General features: G+C 40.3%; 1 protein-coding gene across 4 annotated transcripts in view; it reads left to right on the top strand.

The window, feature by feature from the left end:
* The window catches only part of Pbx1 (PBX homeobox 1), a 296,763-nt gene that overhangs the window by 3,620 nt on the left and 277,159 nt on the right, over nt 1-15,984 (top strand). For all 4 annotated transcript variants that reach the window (XM_074047612.1, XM_074047609.1, XM_074047608.1 and 1 more), the window contains one exon: nt 259-332. In XM_074047612.1, coding sequence (XP_073903713.1) covers nt 259-332 — 74 coding nt within the window. The remainder of the gene's footprint in view (nt 1-258; nt 333-15,984) is intronic.

Below are 15,984 nucleotides of genomic sequence, written 5' to 3'. Positions count from 1 at the left end.
ATAAAATAAAATAAAAGTAACCTCTCCGCAAATGGGCATAATTTAGGTTAATACTGTTCTGTAGTTAAATCCCTTCTCTCTCCCTGCTATGGTGGGGACTTTGTATATTAAGTCATAAAAACAATTGAAGCAGTGCCACAGAATTATGCTTGGTATATAATTTTGGCTAAATGTTCAGATTTTTCCCCTGTGCATTATCACAGGTTGAGATTTCTTGAGAGTCCACCTAAGCTATCATGTTGTTATTTTTTCTTGCAGAAAACATGCTTTAAACTGCCACAGAATGAAGCCTGCCTTGTTTAATGTGTTGTGTGAAATCAAAGAAAAAACAGGTAGGAATGAGAATCCAACATTTTGGCATTTTCTTTGACCAACTTAATCATTTAACCAGCAATCATGAACCTCACATTTAAATATTAAAATTTCAGAATAAAAGGGAAACAAAAATTGCCCTCCAATATGAATAGGAAGTCCTAGTCCTGCTTTCTTTAAAAGAAGGCATCAAGTTTCCTTATAGTTATTTTCAAATATTACCGGTTTACTAACTTTATTCCTTGCCTTTTTGAAATTGGGGCTATAGTATAGGTTCTGAGGGGAAATTATAGAATAGTGTACCTTTGGGGGAAATATGGATGTAAACATTCATTTCTGAAGGAGTGTATTTTGGCCCGTAATTGAAACTATTTTTAAAATTTTATCTGATTTTATTTTTACAGTTGGTTAAGAGTCTCTGTTTAAAGTTTCCTTTTTTTCCCCCCTTGTAATTACACAAAGCAGCAGACTTGAGGTTCTCAAAAGAGACTGTTGTCAAGTTCCTTTGTGGAAAGCACTGTACACCATTAGGTTATCGTACTTGAATGGCCTGTGATTTTATAGCAGGGAGAATCATTGGGTTTAGGAGAGTATAATGCCCTGAGATCACTTACTCTGTTGTTTTTCAACTTTCTAGACCTCAAATCATGGACTAACACACTTATAACACATCCCAGGAGGGCATTTAAATTTTAAAGCAACAATTAAAAAATAGCAGTCATCAATCAGAGGTGTTCTCAAACAACAGATGCTCTGGGAAGGACATTTAGCAACATCCTCTTGTTTGTTTATTTTAATCCTTAATTTTCCAAACTGGGTAAATCTCTCCCTTATAAGAAGAAAGAGTTGAGAAGGCAATCTGAAACCAGTGCATAAAGATGAGGGACAGGGGGTGGTTAGATAAAGCAGGAGCTTCTGCTGGGCTCTGACTTTCTTGCTTGCTTTAAAGCAGTGCAAAGTACCTGACATGCTATTTATTTATTTATTTTTTACAACAAGGAGTGTAACAGTCAATAATTCATATCTAAACCATATAAGCAAGGGCATGACATGAATGAAAGTGACAATAAATATGATTGCATGCCCGGTTGATATACATTGATAGTTACACATAAAAAAAGGAGGGGTGGGTAAGAGGGCATGCAAGGTGGCTTTCCTTTTGAGAGCTCTCTGCATTTCTCCTTTAACAAATAAATAGTTTCACGATGTGACTGCTGATTGAATGTGTAATTACTTGGGTCTTCAAATGTATATAAAATGAGTAAGCAGCTCCTTTGTTGAATGTTATTTGTGTTGTGTATAACATCCCAGACAAAGCACCTGAGCAATGATGTTCAGACCTGGGTCTTTCAGGTTGCTTTGCCAAAACCTAACCTTATTGCAAAACTGTTAATTGCATTATTTTAGCCACAAGACACCTTTAAAGAGATTTATAGATTGTGCATATAAATATCAAAAGAACTTTTTTCAGTTTATGACACTTTTTAGAGTTTTATTTTTTCTATTAACCTAGAGAAGGAAATCTAACTGCATATGTGTATGCATGTATATATGTATGTATTTATTTCCCTTCTTTCCTTTTTAAATTCTCTTTTTCTTCTTTGAACTCTGATGCTTATTTACCTTAAATATTGGCTGTGTTGAAATTTGTTCCTAATTGTGTATGAGTTCCTGCTGATCTTGGTTCATAAAATGTAGCGTCAAAACATAAAGCAATATTTAAGAATGTGGACTAAAGAGAGTGTATTTTTGAAGATGCTTTATCAGATTTTTATTGAAAGGAAGTTTTTAAGGGCTCTATATTATGGCCAAAGTGTTTAATTCTAGTCTCCTAATTAAAACCTACTGAGGCAGTAGATCAAAGTGGGTGGGTGTGAATACAGATCCAGTTCATGTATGGGTTAAAGAGTTTGCTCATTGTTAATATTGTCCAAAGTATGGTGACAAGAAGCAGTCTTACTGGTTAAAAAAACAGTCTTAGGGTTTGAGTATATATTTTGTTTTGAAATTTTTTATGTCAATACATTTAATATTTTTGGAACTTAAAAATATTTAAATTCAAATTTTCTGTGTTGTCTCTAGAATAATGTATTTAAAAAATAGTTTACAAAAGAATGTAAATTGAAAGTGTAAGGATCATTGTCCCCTGTGATAACGGGGAAATACTCATATATAGTTATGGATTAAGAAGACACCCTTGGGTGAAAGTGAAAAAAAAAACAAAACTGCCCTCTTACTCTTCAACTTGAGTGTTGGTTGGAGCGATTGATAGAAGGAAGAAATCTCTCCTGGAATGTGTTTTGTTAAAGGTAGGAGTCAAAGGTGGTGTGTTGAAAAGAACCCTTTGATTCTAAACCAGATTACCTCGCCGCTGCAGGGTCTGCGGGATCCTCACGCTCAGAGCCGGCCTGTCTTCCTTGCGGTTGATATGTCGGAGAGAGGAAAAGTGTCTGTGAAGTTGCACAAGCGTTTTTGCTGTCTGTCCACGCAGAACTAGTGATCGCTTGAATGATCAATTCACACGCATACCTTCCTTGTGTCACTTTTCCTATTGTTATTTTCAAGCCCCTTGGAATTGAGTGTTTTTGAGCGTCCATCTCAAGCATCCTGGAGGTCACTTGATTTAGGGTGGGCTTTGTTTGTGTGTTGGTATTCGAAGTGATGTTCCCACTTTTGGCTTACCTAGGCAGGGCTCTTGAGAGAAGCTTAGTGATGTCATTCATTCTCTGCTTTTGCTTCCCCGTTTTTGTTAAGGATTTCCGTTGGAAGACTCAAAGTAAATGGGAAAACTAGCTAAGGTGTCTTACCAACCTTTTGGAACTTTAAAAAAACACGTGTGCAAAATACTCAATGTAGGCAGTGCCGTCTGAATTACCATTGATTGATGGGTATTTAAGTCAGAAATTACTGTGGGGATATTTAAAAAAGAAGAAGAACCCATGTATCTTTTTGCTTCAGAGTGTGGGTTTTTATTTTGATAGTTTGTGCTTTTTAAAAATAAATATTAAGATAAAAGAACGCCAGCAAAATGCTCTTGTAGCAAATTTTAGACAGCAGCAAGAAAACCCCATTAAGACCTACAGCAAAGTATATTTCTGATGTGGCTTTTATCTGCATGTTCACTCTGTGAGCGTGGTGACTTCATATAGAGTTTTGGATCATTTAATATCACAGTTCTTTTTTTTTTTTTTTTTTTAAAGGAACCATTCCTTGTGTTCTGACACATTTACAATAGGCTGAATTTTGCATACATGTGTTCCCAGTGGTAAATGGGTTGGTGGGATGGAAGAGAAGGAGGAAAAAATGTCAAACATATTGGATTTCTGAAAAAGACCCAGAACATATTTTTAAACATTTCTTGATTTTTTTTCTTACTTCTGTGTCAAAATTATGCAGGTTTAAAAATTAGGAGAAGATTTTTTAAAATGGGGTCATTTATTGAGGAGAATATAGATAGCAATGAATAGTTGCAATTGTTGTGAATTATTTTTAATTTTAGAATATAATACCTATAAATGGCTCTTTTCAGCCAATTGTCCTATGCTTGTAATCTGCACTGAAGTTAAATAAAATAATTGGAGGAGGTTTGGCTCTTTTCAGCCAATTGTCCTATGCTTGTAATCTGCACTGAAGTTAAATAAAATAATTGGAGGAGGTTAAAAATTAGTCATTGCTTCCCTAACACCCTTTTGTTTGCTTTCCTTTTCTTTCTGTATTCAATTAACACCCCCTTCATGGAACTATAAGGTTTTTTGTTGTTTGTTTTGTTTTTGGTGAGTCTGGGGTTTGAACTCAGTCCCTTGCAAAGCAGGCACTCTGTGGCTTGAGCCACGCCTCCAGTCTGTGGTGTGTTTTTAAGTCTACTACTGTATTTCTTTCTTTACAACCTCTCTTCTTATTCTTGCCTACCACTTTTTAACATAACACTTACATTCTGGGACAGCCACTTATCTCCTTTTCCTTTAAAGCATTAGAGAGTATTTTGTGTGCCTGTGTATGTGTACTTTCACGTGTGCATGTGTGTATACATGGGATGGGGGTTACTATGGAAGGAATCAGTACAATTCATTGGAATTATTCAGATGGGCTTAGTCCTTAAGCAGAACAGGACTAAAATAACTTTCAACAGATTAGAGCAGCCTCTGATCAGATTCCTTTGGCATTGGAGCAAGAGTGACTTCTTGCAGAAGCACATCTACAACAGCCAAATGAAAAAAACTTTTTCTCCTGATAATTTAATATCACATTTCTTCTTGGTCCTTTTTGGGCAGGAGTGGGAAGGGCCAAGGAGAGAAGAGGAGATCAAACAGGGGAAGTGACAAGTCAGTTTTCCCTGATAACCACCTTTCAGGCACACTCTGTGAAGGCAGGAGTTGATGTGGTTAGATTGGATTATTTTTTGTAATGTGGATATTAGCAAATCTGAAAGACACATATAAGATAAATTTGGGATATGTCCCTTCTCTCCAGGCACTTTTGTGTTTTCCAGTTTTTAGAAGAAGGTTTAGAAAAATTCTGGCTTTGGAGAAGTGGGAAGAGGGTACATTGAGCAGTTTGGTCACAGCTACCAGAAGAAGATTTTTGGAAATTTGGTGTCATTTGTTCTAATAATCAGAGTGTGTATGAAGATTGGACAGGAGAGAGATTTAGGTTACACTAAGAGCTCTTGAAGAAAGTCGCTGAGACAGGAAACATGTAGAGGAATGTGAGACTTAGAGCTGAGGGAGGTGGATTTAGGGCTGGGACACTGTGGTTTGGGAACATCACTTGCTCTGTCTGTGGCTCACTGTTGGTGCCAGGCCTTTTCACTTGCTTTTTCCTCTGTGTTCTGTTGACATCCATAAACTCTCTGATGTTGTTGGCAAAATTACAAAAATACCCCCAAACAAGTAAATGGACCAAAACCTAGATATTGGATCTATGCAAACAGGATGCATTTTAATGTTTAATTTAGAACACAACTATATCATTTGAGGTACACTTTACTTGCATGCTTTAGAAAGGCTTATCCTTCATTTTGGTTTCAAACATCTTTTAGATGGATGCTGTTGTGATGGAACTTGGTGAAGTAAATACACCTTTATTGGTTTTTCCTTTTTTTGAAAACATTTACTCAAAGACCCATGTACTAGAGACAGTGTCCTAGGTCTGGCTACAAAGATGACTCTTACTCATTTTCACAGTACCTGGTAAAGCACCACAATCTCTTTTGTTGCCATATTAACCTGGGGTTAGAGGAATGTAATATTTCTGCCCCTTACCTGAGAAGATGTGGTGAGATTTAAGAAATGAAGTAATAGTTAAATAAAATTAATGAGCTGTTTGCAAAGTGTTTTGTGCTCCCTGGATTATAGAAATAAAAGATACTGAGTTTTCTATGACAAGTCATCTTAGGACTTATTCTACTGTACTTCACAGGATGTCATTGCTTTAACTCTTTCAGGCCAAAGAAACATACTTACTGGTCTATGATTAAGGGGTATAATAGTCAGTGTCTCTCAAGAGGAAAATTTTCTGTTCACGTCTTTGCCCCATCTGCATCTCAGGGATGTCACTTCTTAGAATTTGGCAGAATGATTCCCAGAAAAAAAAAATGCAGGTATAGATTGTCACAAGATTATAAAACCTGTCTCTTATTATGGCAGAATAAGGTCTGTAGTTACTTACCCAAAGGTCTTCTTACCTATGACAGCTCTCTTTCAATCCCTCCATAATTGGTAGAAATCGAGACTGTGGTGGGTGGAAAAATTCATGTTTTTGATTTTGCCTGTAGCTTTACCTACATTTTCCACTGAAACTTTTGTCGTTAAGTGGGTATTTGGGTGGGTGCCTCACACCCGTTGTTGGTTCTACCACTATCTAGCTATAAGGCCATATGCAAATTGCCTAATTTTAAGAGAAACTCTAACAGTAAGGGTAAAGGACTTGGTTTCTAAAGCCAGACTCGCTAATCTGCTACTTCTTAGCTGTGAGACCTTATTCAAGTCACTAAGCTTTTCTGTGTCTTATTTTCCTTATCTATCAAATGGAGAGAACAGTGATACCATCTTAAAAAAGGGTTATGAGGACTAAAAGAGTAAAATATGTAACTGCGTGCCATAGAATAAACAGACAATAGCTGCTAGCTTTTAATTATTTCTGGCCTTCCTTTCTTACATGAAAAGAGGCTTACACCAGATGGTCTCTAAAGACTGAGCCTGTTCCAAGACTCTGATTCCATGCTGAAAAGAGACAAAAAGTGCTGAATTTAAGATTTGCTTCTTTTGTTTCTCTTGCCATCATTCTCTTAGAGTGAGAATTAGCTACATCTAGCTGGCACGCTGAGCCTAGGTTAGAAGAAGAGGTAGAAAGAGAAAAAGGAAAAGCAACACAAAGGCATTTAATTATGCTTACACTGGACAACCACCACCTTGCTAGCTAGAATCACAGGGATGGGAGATGTTTTCTGTCTCGGCCACTGGAGAGAGACACTGTACAGTCCTAGCTGAAAAGGGTTTCTTTCTGAAAGTATGGAGGACCACTTATTGCAGTCAGCCTGCAAAGTTTTAGAGTAGGAAAAGTAGCCTAAAGTGAACTTAGGGCAACCTGATTTTCTGCTGCTTTCCTGATATGTTCTTCAGGTAGGAAAAATGTTATCTTTGTCCTAAGGACAGTCTTCTTGCTACATAGCATATATCTGTACTTTTTATATATTTTTTGAGATATATTTTAAATACAATGAAATCCATCCATTTAAAGGAGTATAGTTCAATGGTTTTTAGCGTGTTCACAAAGTTGAGTACCCATAACCACAATCTAGTTTTAGAACATTTTTAACCTCCCTAAACCCAGTACTCATTATATCCCCTCTCCCCCACACCCTCCTCCCATCCCCTGGCAACCTTTTTCTCTGTGCATTTTGTGTATTCTGGACATTTCACATGAGTAAAAGCATGCAATTTGTGGTTCTTTGTGACTAGGTTCTTTTACTTAGTATGTTTTCAAGGTCCATCCATGCTATAACTTGCATGTGACAGCACTTATACCTTTTCATGGCCAAATAATATTCCACTGTATGGACCCACCACATTTGTTTGTCTGGACAGAAGTTGTTTCTACTTTTTTTGGCTATTGTGAATAATGCTTCTGTGAACATTTGCATATGGGTTTTTGAGTGTGGGCATATGATTTCTCTGGATACAGGAGTGGAATTGCTGGGTCATATGGTAACTGTGTTCAGATTTTGAAGAAATGCCAAACTATTCTGCAGAGTAGCTGCAATAGGTTCATTAAAAAAAGAATAACCAGCTTTGTTGAGATAAATAAAAAAAAGAACAAGACTCTCCATATATTTAATGAATGCGATTTGATGACTGTAATAAGTGAGTCACAGTGTATATGACACTAAGTTGTCATCAACACTCCTAGCATTCTATCTGTTCTACCTTTTCTCCCATCAGTGGCCTTACTTTTCCAAGTTTACAACTCAAGCGTGTGAGTGTGTGTGTGCACATGTGTGTTTCTCCTTTTACCAATACATAAACTATGAAAAATAAATATTTTGAAAAATGTATTTGACTCGAAGTGTGCGTGACTAGAATTTATAGGAAACCACTCTCAGAATAATTTGCATTGTAAAGAGGAAAAAAAGTAAGTGAAAGGAATGAATCTCCAATGCTGGGAATTCAGGCTGTCAGGTTCCTGGAGAAGAAGACACTTTAAAAAAAAAAAAAAAAAGGAGAATTCTGAAAAGCAATGTGATATGAAAAGGCATGGCCATCTGGGTCAGATCTTAGCTTGTTGTGTAGTATTTGTTATCTGACTTAACAGAGCATCAATTTCTTTATCTGTCCAGTGAAAATAATAGTGCCCATGATGTAGGGTTGCTTGAAAGACTAAAATAAAATATAATAAGGGCACATAGTCCAAGAGCGTGCTCAGTTAATGGCAACTGCTAATATTTTTCTGAAGCCACATGTCAGAGTGTCGACAATCTAGCTTCTCAGTTAGCCCTGTCTCTTCAGATTGGACTTTCTACTAGCCCTGTTCAGGACTTTTGCGGCTCTCCAGAAACACTCACTAAGCCCTCTTTTATACAAAATGGTTGTCTTTATAACCGAGACATAAACCTTGGGCTAGGCTCAGCAAAAGGTATCCCTGCACTTTCCCTCCCTCCTCCCCCAGTCCTGGAGTTGTAGAAAGAGAATCTCTGTCCATATCTCATTTTATGCTTTCTCTATCTTTAACAAAATCGCAAATGTCTAGTAAAATAGATTGAATGGGCCCAAATATCCCCTTGTTTTCTTCAACTAGACTACAATGGAACAAGTACAGAGGGCTCCACTGTGTGACAAAACTTTCCCCCAAAGTTCTGAGGCCTCACAGATGGCTTCCATGTTAGTGTGTCATTTTGAGAAGTCCCTTTAACTGTTGGGTCTCAGGTTTCCACATCATGGAATGGGTGACTACAGAGCCACTACTGACTGAACCCTTTAGGTCATGGGCCCCAAAGTGATCCCTGCCAAGACCTAGGTTCATAGAAAGGAAGCAGACTAGCAGATGGGGCATTTGTGAAAGAAATGAGTTTTCATTGCAATGGCGATTCCAATTCTATGAATCCCTGTATCTTTTCTAGACAGTCACGTAAAACTGGTTATGGTGCTGTTAAAGCTACTTCCATCAATCAAGTTGAATTGGAGAAGGCAAACTGGGAGGGAAAAAAATTAGTGGAATTTGAAAAATGTTTATTATTGAAGCCCTCAGCATCCCATTTACAAGGCCAGTTGGAGGCCAGTCCTAGGGTAATCCACCTTGTTGACTTTGTGACTAAATACAAATAATGTTTCATGCTATGTATTGGTAGCTATTGGATCCTAGACCAGAAGTCTCTTAGAATGTAGAAGGATTTGTGATAGTAAGAAGTGCATTCAACTTTTCTGGCTTCCTCTGGTGGATCTCGGGAACTTAGGAAGCTGTAGGTTTGGTTTTTATATTGGAATGTGGAGAGTTACTTGGCCACCATTTGTCTCAGTGGGAATGAAATAATTTGTGTTCCACCTACCTGTCAGTGAGGATTCTGAAAACTTAAAGTGAGGAAAGGAAAGTGTGATCAGTTAGTGTGAAAGAAAAGTTTATATTTTTGTCTTCTTTTGAGACGGATTGAATCTGCCAGTGTGTCAAAAGAATGAATTTACGCAGTGGCCTGTGTGCTGCTAGAGCTGAGAGCAGTCAGTCCTTTTTTGCTGCGGACTTTCGGTGATTTGAGACCTGAAGTATTGTCACTGTAAGAGAATCCTTATAATTGCTATTGTTCATAGAATTGAAACTTTGCATTTATCTTTTGTCCGTGACAAAGAAAGCCTCTCTGAGACGCTAATGATGAGCCCAGCCTACAACCACCTCTGAAAGGCGCTGTGGATATGAGGGTGTAGATGTTAATTCTTTTCTACACAATTTGCATGCAGAGGCTCTAGGGCCACGCACCCTGCTTACATTAATAAACATTTAAAAACAAAGAGCGGGCAACACAGGCGCAGCTTTCCTTTGTGTGGCCTCCTTACCAGGGTGCCTGTAATCCCTAACCCCTTGCCAGGGAAGTGCCTGGGTGGGTGCTGGTGGGTGGTGACGCTGCGCTCAGCACCACGCATAAAGGCTTGAGAAGTAACCACATCGTGTGAGGAATAAATTAAACCAGCTTCATTTTGGGACCTGTGAAGTAGGAAATGAAAAGAAGAAAAGAGAAAGAAAAGGCCCAACAACAGACAAAAACTCCAAGAATTGAGAAAGCATTTTTGCTCTGGTCAGGTAGAAAAGAGGAACTGGAGTCGTGGCTCTAGAAGGAGCGTAAGAGAATGCATCACAAAATAAAACTTTTGAACTAAGGAACAGCGGAGAGCCAATTGGCGAGCCACACTGGCCCTGTGGTAGGACTAGAGGCCCCTTTCCACAGGATGACAGTGTAGGGTCGGGCCTTGATGGTGGTGCCTGGGTCTTGCTGGGAGACGCGCACTCTTCGCCCTCCAGATCCCGGCCTCGGGGGCCGGAGCCCGGGCGCAGTGTGTGGACAGCCGCGGGGCTGGTGCGCGCAGCGCAGGGGACATCTGGGAGCGCACGGCCTGCCAGCGCCGCGCCACCCTGCACGCGGCCTCCTCCGCGCGGTGAGCGCGGCCTTGGGGCGGCCAGGCGCGGGTCCTGCCTGGAGTCCCCGGCTCAGGCCACGGGCGGAACTGAGAAGCCGAGTGGCGCGAGGAGAGACGGTGCCATCGTTCCTTCCTTTCTTTGGCTCGCTTGGGAGCCGAGGGCAAGCATGGGCGCCGGACCCCGGTCGCACTCTAGGCTCCGTCAGCACCCCTTCCCCCCCGCTCCCCCCGTGTCCAGAAGGACCTCACTGTTGTCTTTCCTTTATTAAACACCTCTCGGTATGGGCTTGAACCCCATTGTCGCCGCAATCAGAGCCCCTGAGGGAGGGCGGTGCAAGGCCGCCTCTGCCTGGGAGCCTGGCCCAGGGTCTTCCGTACACAGGGTCTGAGGTTTTCCATATGGAAAGTGAGGGTTCCCTGTGTCCCGTGCAGACATTGAGGTGGGTGTTTTGTATACAGAAGTGAAATTCAGAAGGCTGCCTGTGTGTGCGCGCGCGCGCGTGCACGCATGTGGTCACACGCATGTTAATTTGCAGCTCCTTTCGTTGGGCCTGTGTTGTTTCAGCTCTATTCAAGACATATTCTAGTTGTTTCATAGTATGGAAATGGATTAACTAATATAATCTGAAGTTACTGCGGAAACCTTTCCCTATCTCTTAGCTCTTACTGGCAGTGCGTCACCTTCCCCTGGAGAGACTTTTAACCCAAAGAACTTTGATGTACTTTAAACAGCTTTGACGTTTGTTTTTGTTAAGCTTGGTCTGATTTCTTGAACACTTGAAGAAGGTTTGGGACCTTCCGACATACCTAGGAAGGTATTTCTGATAGGGTGCTTGTCTCGTTTCAGAGGAATGTATAAAGGGGTCTCAAGTGGCCCGATCTTTGCCTGTCTTCAGAAAAGAGAGAACTGATTTTGTCCCTTCTATCCCAGACACATGGAGGTGCTTCCCCTCCCCCACCTAGCCTGCTGGAGCCTAAGCAGGAAGGGGCTGTCATCATACTCATGGCCTACGTTGCATTACTTTATTTTTCTTCGTAGAGAGTTACACTAGGAAAGATGTTCTTGATGTATGATTATTATTCTTAAATGGATTCTTGTGCTTTCCTATTACTGCTCTGTTACAGCCTCACAGGACAAGTGCCAGGTCCTTCAATAGACCCTCCAGAAACTTACTGTTGAGTGAATGTGGTAGAGCTGGAAGTCAAGAAGGTTGAATTTCCTCATTACTTGGGAAATCTATGAATTAATTCCCTCTATAAATTTCCACCCGCCCAGTCTCTGATCCACCATCTGAAGAACCAAGCCCATTATTAATTTAACAGAATGCTTCTCATCCCAGTAACTCTGGAGGAGAGGATGGAGGGGTTATTATGTGGGTTGAGAGTTCACATGTTACATCTGACTGTTAAAGATGTAGCTGAACTATAAGGGTGGCAATGATAATAGCAGCTGATGATAATGAAGAAAGGAAATAATTACTTTCCTCTGCTGCTGATTTGGACCTCACTTTCCTACTCATTTACTGCACTAGCACCTTGTTTTCTAGGTGTCTTAGACTGGCTTACACCAGTGCTAAGGCCAGAAGTATGTCTCTTAGTGGCTTCCTGTGGGCCTAAGTGTGCAAAAACTGGTTGGCCTGTCAAGATCTCATCACAATAAATCACCTGTAATGTCACCTTTAGTTGCTCTTCTTAAGCGGAGGTCATAAAACCTGATTGTTTTTAAGAAAGTTTCACCAAATCTTTTTGAGCATCATCTCTTCTGGAGATGCTGGGGAAAACTCTTACCCTTTATAGGTTGAATAGTTGAATAGTTAAACAAGTCAAACATGAATTCCTGTCCAGGCTGCATTAATTTTTTGTTTGTTTGTTTTTCATTTACAAACACTCTGTGTTACATCTTTGAAGGGCATGATGGAGCTAAAGAATCTGTATTCTATTTTGGTCTACTCATTGCTTTAGTCATTAGAAAATATTTATGAAACTTCTCCCACGTATGAAGTACTGTGAAAGAGACTGAGGAACACAGCCATGTGGAAGTAATGGCCCTTAACTCAAGGAGCTTACAGCCCACTTAGGGGCCAGAGCCATGGCCACGATCATTGTAACATGGACAGCTGACTGGCTCTTAAAGCAAGTGCTCATGAAAAGACTGTGTTCCTGAGAGCCAGGAATGTAGCTGCAAAAGCCACTCTGAACCAAAGGTCATTGCCACCTTGGGTGATACAAGCAGAAACATGCTTTCTTTGAACCAAAGGCCTTCAGTTTTATGCTTAAGAAGCTCAGGAAATGTACTGTGTTTGAGTCCTTGCATATTATTTGGCCTTCTTGCTTTATAAATCCTGTAGCCCCCTTCATTTCCTTTCTGCCTTTCCCCTTTCATTCTCTTTTGTTCCCGCTACCCTTCCCACTCCCTTCCCAAATTGCTATTTGCCAAACTTGTGACCTGAGACCACTTGGCATTTCCCTGGGATGGCTGGAATTTACCACCCGCTGAATAGGCATTCTGTGACATTTGCTCACCTGGGCAGCTTAAGCTACATGGTCTGCGTCTGCCAGAGAGGAAGCTGAAATTTACCTCTGTGCTCCGGGGTTCTTGCTAGCACAGAGACAAACAATGCTGCTTTCTAGAAGTTGGAATTAATTTTTATCATGGTGCACACATGTAGTTAGATATATATTCATATGCACATTTGTTATGTATTCAATAAATGCATGTAGACAATTTGTGCATTGTCTGTCATTCTCTAGTCATTATTTTAACAAATTAAAATTTCATGGTTAGGTTCATCTTTTCCACTCATACCTTCCACTTCTACAGCTACTTTCTTTCTTCTTCCTCTCCTTCCTTGCTGATAGAAGACACTAGCTTAACTTAATGCTCTTTGAGGCTTCCTGCTTTAGACTGCCTGTCTCCTTAAGGCTTATGGGACTTGGGGTGATGGCTTTCTCTTTGTCGCCTGCCCAGCACTTCTGCTGGTGAGGAAATAACCGCCTGTCTCTTTGGATCAAACTGGTTTGGGAGCCTGTTCAGTCCAGTTACTGGGACGGGCCAGCCCTGGAGGCTTCTCTGGCTCTGGGAACACACAGACTCAAAGTCTGTCTGTCCTGGCTGTCAGCTGAGGAAGGGAAGCAGGCAATGTAGATGGTGAAGCTTTTGCTTTGTACTTGTGTCCTCCAAGTGACTTGAAAGGACCAGTGCTCTGGGCCCCAGGCTAGGGAAAGGGTGGTGCACCAGTCATCCTGGAATGAGGCTGAGCAGAAGTGTCAACACAAGTGTGTTCTTCCATCTCTATGGAGCTGAGAGTTCTGTCCACACCCAAGAAGAGCTAATGCAGATGCAGATGCAGAAGCCTTTGCTGTGGACTGAGCTACTGCTCTTACTCTGTGCTTTAGGAAGATGGAACTGAGACATAAGAGTTTGATGATGCACTCTGAAGTCATTCAGCGATTGAGAGGCAGTTGGGACAAGTTTTACCCAGTATAGATTTTGCTATACAAATATCCATTCCCCTCAAGTGACAGCCCTTCAAATTGTGATTCTTCAAGAAAATCCATTGGAATCCAACTCCATTGTCCAGGTAGCAAACCATTTGGCCCTGTTCATCTCTAGTCCTGTTTCTCAGGTGTGAGAACTTACTTACCTTATGGCTGTGGTTGGCAGCAAAGTATAAATGAAAGAGGGTAAGTCCAAACCCCACCTTGGACTTATTCCTGATTTTTCATTACACCTCTGTGTATTTATTTTTATTTTTTCTTTATTTTTCTTTTTCCAGCTGTATGAGGGTTTGAACTTAGGGCCTTCCACTAGCTAAGCAGATGCTCTACCAGTTGAATGACACACCCATCCCTTTTTACTTTGGTTATTTTTGAGATAGGGTTTTGTGTTTAGGTCTGGATTGGGCTTGAACCTTGATTCTCCCAGTCTTCACCTCTGGAGAGGCCAGAATTACAGGTATGAGCCACCGTACCTGGCCTCTACCAATTTTCTTTTTGCAATCCACCTGATTTTATTTATTTATTTATTTTGCAGTACTTGGGTTTGAACTCAGGGCTTCATGCTTGCTAGGCCCTCTACTACTTGAGCCACTCACCAGCCATTTTTTGTTTTGGATGTTTTTGAGATAGGGTCTTGCTTTCTTTTTGCCTCAGCTGGCCTCCAATCCTGATCCTCCTGATCTCTGTCTCTTTACTAGTAAGGATTATAGGCGTGAGCCACTGGCGCCAACTAAACATGACCTTTTATAAATGGTCTAAAGCTTGATCACCCTTGTCTCATATGTGTCAACTTTTCTAGTTCCTTCTTAGTAGCCTACCACTTTGCAGGAACCTAACCCAGGGCACTGGTCTTATTTGGGCACACCCTTTCTGATCCTGCTTTCATTCTGTTGCAACTCCCTGTGCAGCCAGACTCTGGGCACTAGACACTTAGGTGATTCTAATTGGTGCAGATTGAAGCATCACACACTTGGTGAGAGTCAAGGGGTTCATCTCTCCAGTTAAGGACCACTCTTGTCACAGCAGCACACCCAGCAGCTCCTCCTTTTGACAAGTGGGTGGTCTGTTTTAAGGATGTAGTGTTCATCTCCTAAAGAGTGGTGGTTCTCCAGAGAGCAGCCTGGGACACAGCATGTGGGCAGAAATAGAGCCCTAGAGATGATACCACTTACAGGACCTCCTACCTTCTCATTACCCCAAGTGATGGAAAAGACCAGAATAATAGTAATGGTAGTGATGATGATGATGATGGTGATAACTTAGGACATCTATATATAAATTTATTGTTTACACAAAAGAAAAACAAATTTACCTTCAATCATACTACCTTAGTTCAATATCTATCTTCATTTTTTTGTTTACCCTGTGTTTATATTTTCTCCCTGTCATTTTCCTTATGGTTGTCTGAATTTTCCATTTCTTTGGGATGATTACATACGCAGGGATGAAATTCTCTTTTGTTTATAAGCTGAGCCAGTTATATATCTTATTTGCTTATTTACTGCTCATCTCATTTCAGAGAGGAATTCAAGCAACTTACCAAAATATGCAAGTGATACAAGGGGATTTACTAAATAAAAGGAAAACATCAGGTAGAGCCGTAAAATACAATATAATGGAAAGTTAGTAGGTAAAACTGCATGTGTGAGGTTTTTTCTCATCATAAACTTCCCAGCCCTTCTACCAATAAGGATATAGTGACCTACCTGTCTTTTGGATCAAACTAGTCTTAGACTTTCATTCCAGATCCTAGTGAATTGAAGCTGGCTACAGCTTTTGACTTTATGCTTCCTAGTAGCAAAAGCAAAAAAAAAAAAAAAAAAAAAGAAATAGGATCTGTTTCAGATTTTAAAGAATTTAGAATAGAAAATCAATCACTTGTTTAAGGGAAGGAAGATTTTTTTTCCCCCCTAATAATGAGCCTTATATAAAATTTCTTCTATACTTCTGGTAAGAAGATGCTAAATGACATAATGAGTGTTGTCCTTGAGGATACAAGGAATTGTATTTTACCATGGGTCTTTATACAAACCTCCAGCATTCACCAGATTTCATT

This window comes from Castor canadensis, chromosome 11 (genome assembly GCF_047511655.1).
Source record: "Castor canadensis chromosome 11, mCasCan1.hap1v2, whole genome shotgun sequence".
Taxonomy (NCBI): domain Eukaryota; kingdom Metazoa; phylum Chordata; class Mammalia; order Rodentia; family Castoridae; genus Castor; species Castor canadensis.
The sequence above is the reverse complement of the archived record's forward strand: the minus strand, read 5'-3'. Positions and strand labels throughout refer to the sequence as shown.